This window comes from Ziziphus jujuba, chromosome 4 (genome assembly GCF_031755915.1).
Source record: "Ziziphus jujuba cultivar Dongzao chromosome 4, ASM3175591v1".
Taxonomy (NCBI): domain Eukaryota; kingdom Viridiplantae; phylum Streptophyta; class Magnoliopsida; order Rosales; family Rhamnaceae; genus Ziziphus; species Ziziphus jujuba.
The window spans coordinates 13,250,670-13,254,033 of record NC_083382.1 but is presented as its reverse complement, the minus strand read 5'-3'; the positions used below and the strand labels follow the sequence as shown (position 1 = coordinate 13,254,033).

The 3,364-nt window shown below is 28.9% G+C and overlaps 1 protein-coding gene across 1 annotated transcript; it reads right to left on the bottom strand.

Moving 5' to 3' along the window:
- Nucleotides 1-775: 775 nt before the first annotated feature.
- On the bottom strand, nucleotides 776-2,983 carry LOC107405474 (GDSL esterase/lipase At2g04570). The gene is made up of 3 exons (XM_048471990.2): nucleotides 2,471-2,983; nucleotides 1,489-1,978; nucleotides 776-1,137 (listed from the first exon to the last, which is right to left on the bottom strand). Exons 1-3 carry the CDS (start codon nucleotides 2,843-2,845, stop codon nucleotides 941-943), a joined length of 1,062 nt encoding a protein of 353 aa, XP_048327947.2. The 5' UTR covers nucleotides 2,846-2,983; the 3' UTR covers nucleotides 776-940.
- Between the last annotated feature and the right edge of the window lie 381 nt (nucleotides 2,984-3,364).

Below are 3,364 nucleotides of genomic sequence, written 5' to 3'. Positions count from 1 at the left end.
ATTATATTATATTTCATAAAAATAGCATTATAATACTAATAAAACTTTTAGATGGTTGAAAATTGTTGGTCTCTTCTTCATTCTCATTTTGAGATATGAAATATAAAAAGTAATTATTAAAAAATGCATCTCCTTAATAATTTTTCATATAATTGTTAATATGTTAAACATAAGGATCCTTTATTAAAAATGATTGTTTTTTATGTTTAATATAATATATTCCATCATCTTTTTATTTTTACTTACTTAATATTATTAATTTAAATGCTATCAATACCAATTTAAATGCAATAAATAAATTTTATATATACTCTAATTATATAAATAAAATATATAGTAAATATATATATATACTTTATCAATGAATAACTTATAAAAGTTATTCAATTAAATTTATTTCATTTTATTTATATAATTAAATATTTGAAAGATAATTAAAAGGTAAAAAATAAAAAACTATCACTAAAATAGTAAAAAAATTTACTAAACATCAATAATATTTATAAATTTTTTTGATTAAAAATTTTCAAAAAATTTCATAGATATCTTTAAAATTTTTATGAAAATTTTTAAAATTTTGATAGATATTATGAATTTTTTAATCAAATTATTAAAGATTTGATATGGATATTTCAATAAAAATTTTCATAGGAATTATACCGATCTCAATTTCCTTTTGACCTTTTTAAAAAATTCAAAATTTTGATGAATATTTTAATATTTAAAACCTTGTCTATAAATTCTAAATTCTAAACTTCTAAAATTGCAAAATATATGGTTACAACGCTTTACTATTCAATAGATAAGAAAAATATATAGTACACTATTTTTTACTAATAAAGTATATGCTACAATAACATCCTTATAGCATACATATATATATATATATATATTATATAATGCTGACTAAAGGCAAATTTGTAGATATAGGAGTAATTATTTATGAAAGAAACTGAAAGAGAACTTTTTTGACCATATAATCTGAGATGATATGGTTCGTCTTTTCTGTAGGATGGAATGAATCCCAAAACACATATTTGTTAGCATCCGAGCACGTAAACATATTGTTTCTATTACATGCATACCCCATCTCGAACATTCCTGTTGCACAGCATGCCACTGAGCTAGCAGAGAATCCTGTCAATCATAAACATTTTATTTTTTTCATCATATCCATAATTCATATTATGTATACACACACACATACATATATATATATATATATTTATATATAGTATAGATTATGAAGCAAAACTGACTAGGTCCAAAATTAAATTGGAGCAGAAGAGAAGATGCATGAAGTTTTCAGTTTTGAATAATATTATTTTATATATATGTTATGAGATGGTCAAACTCTAATAATTACACAAGAATATAGTATTTTAATAATGATTTTATAATAGAATGTCACCGAGGGCATCACATAACATGAGTGTATCTTTGTATGTATTTATGAATGTTTATGATGATATAGGGTAATTAACTTACCATACATAGAAGGCCTTCTGATGATCTGCATAAAAATATAATATGGATTTGAAAAAACCAATCTGATCCCAGGAAGCTCCTTGTTGAGGCCTATGGTCAAGCCCTTCAGTTTGTCATTGAACTGCAAAGCAACAGTGTTGTAACTATCCAAACACTCATTTCCACCCATGAAATTGGTTGTCCTCTCCAATGGCAAGCAACCCATTGGGGGTAGACCTCCAAGGGATATTTTCCTAGCTCCCAGTCCGTACAATTCCTTGATGAAATTTCTGGCAATTCCAACAAGAAAATCTTGGTACTGGTCGATTGTGTATCGGGACGATCTTCCAGGAATTGCATAGTAATTCTCTAGGAAATCATTCGTTCCCAGGCTCATCATGTACAACGATTCGCTGATTCTTTCGCTTGCAGCCGGATCCCCAAGATACGCTTTGAGTTTCTGTTGGTATTCCTTGTAGTATTCCAGTTGCTTCCACAGTGGTATCACAGACTGCAAGTTTAAAAATAAAAATAAAAAAAGGGGTTGAAGAACATAATTGTATTGGATTTTTTTTTTTTTTAATTACAATTTGGGAGAGAGAATTTTCATGTTGAGGTTACAATTTTGGGCCTAAAATTGTATTTTTAGACTTTTTGACTTTGGACTAAAGCTATGAATATTAAAAGCCCATTTAAAAAGTGCTTATAACTGTTCAACTCAACCTAAACTTTATTATTTTTCAACACACACAAGCAAAATAAAATATAAATACACTAAAAGAAAGAGTTGCACATATCAAACTGTAAAGCATTAGGAATTTTGGACAAACATTTTATCACCCATTATTGATAATATGCTGAATTACCTAACCTATTACTAGTAATCGGAGAATCCTAGACCCAAAAAAATAAAAAAAATAAAAAAAATAAAAAAAAAAGGGGAAAGAAAAGGATTCCTAAATAAAAGAAGCACAATCTAAATTTTGATTTTTGGATGACTTACCAGCACATCAGAAGTTGCATTATCATAGCCAGTGGCAGCAGAAGCAAAAGTAACTCCTGTAGCAAAATCTGATATGTGATAAGCAGGATCCAAGTAGGCAGGTATTGTTGGTTTAATACCAAGAGCCTCAGAGATGAAGTCCGTCGGAATTCGGCCATTGGAGAACCTCCCGGTAGCCTTTCCGCCGGAGAAATCACGGCCATAAGGCTGGAAATTGCTTCTGGCAACCGTCGGAATTTGGTTGTTATTTCCAGCATCTACTGATGAGTCCCCAAACACAATTATTGCTGGAATTTTTGCCCCAACTTGGGTAATTACCGACAACAAGATCTGAGTAGTCGCAATTAGGACCCATGAAATGTGAATGTATGCCATTTTGTCCACCTTCAGTGTGTGAAACTAGGTAAATGGAGATGAAGAAGAAAGGTGCTTGTGATCATATATATATATGTAAATATAAGCAGAGGAAAAGTAAATGAGGGTTGGATTTTTTCTGAAAATTTTGGGTAGTTAGAAATGGTTGTTGGATGTTGTAATTGCTTTTATAGTAGTTTGGTAATAACGTAGGAGTATAAATGATACAAAATGTCCTCCTTTTTTTTTTTTAATTCAAAGTCATAATGAAGACATATATGTAGGTGTAACATATGCATGGGGGCAAAATTAATTACTCAGAAGAATATTCAACAAAGACTTAGAAGAGAGCCTGTTCAAAAGTTGAAAAACATAAACATGAACTGTGTGATTTTGATCAATAATTCATGCAAGAAAAAAAAAAAAAATCATGTGTGGTGACAAATCAAGATCTAGCTACCACCCTTTAATTAGAAATGACAGAATTTTAATTTCGTCATTATATATACAGTTCAATATTATGTGTGTGTCTATATATAT

Bases quoted from the DNA above. Each gene is read 5' to 3' on its own strand.
- LOC107405474 (XM_048471990.2), bottom strand. From the start codon at position 2,845: ATGGCATACATTCACATTTCATGGGTCCTAATTGCGACTACTCAGATC. The intron at 1,979-2,470 runs GTAAGTCATCCA...TTAAACTTGCAG, and splicing joins ATGCAACTTCTGATGTGCTG to TCTGTGATACCACTGTGGAA. The intron at 1,138-1,488 runs GTAAGTTAATTA...TATGATTGACAG, and splicing joins CAGAAGGCCTTCTATGTATG to GATTCTCTGCTAGCTCAGTG.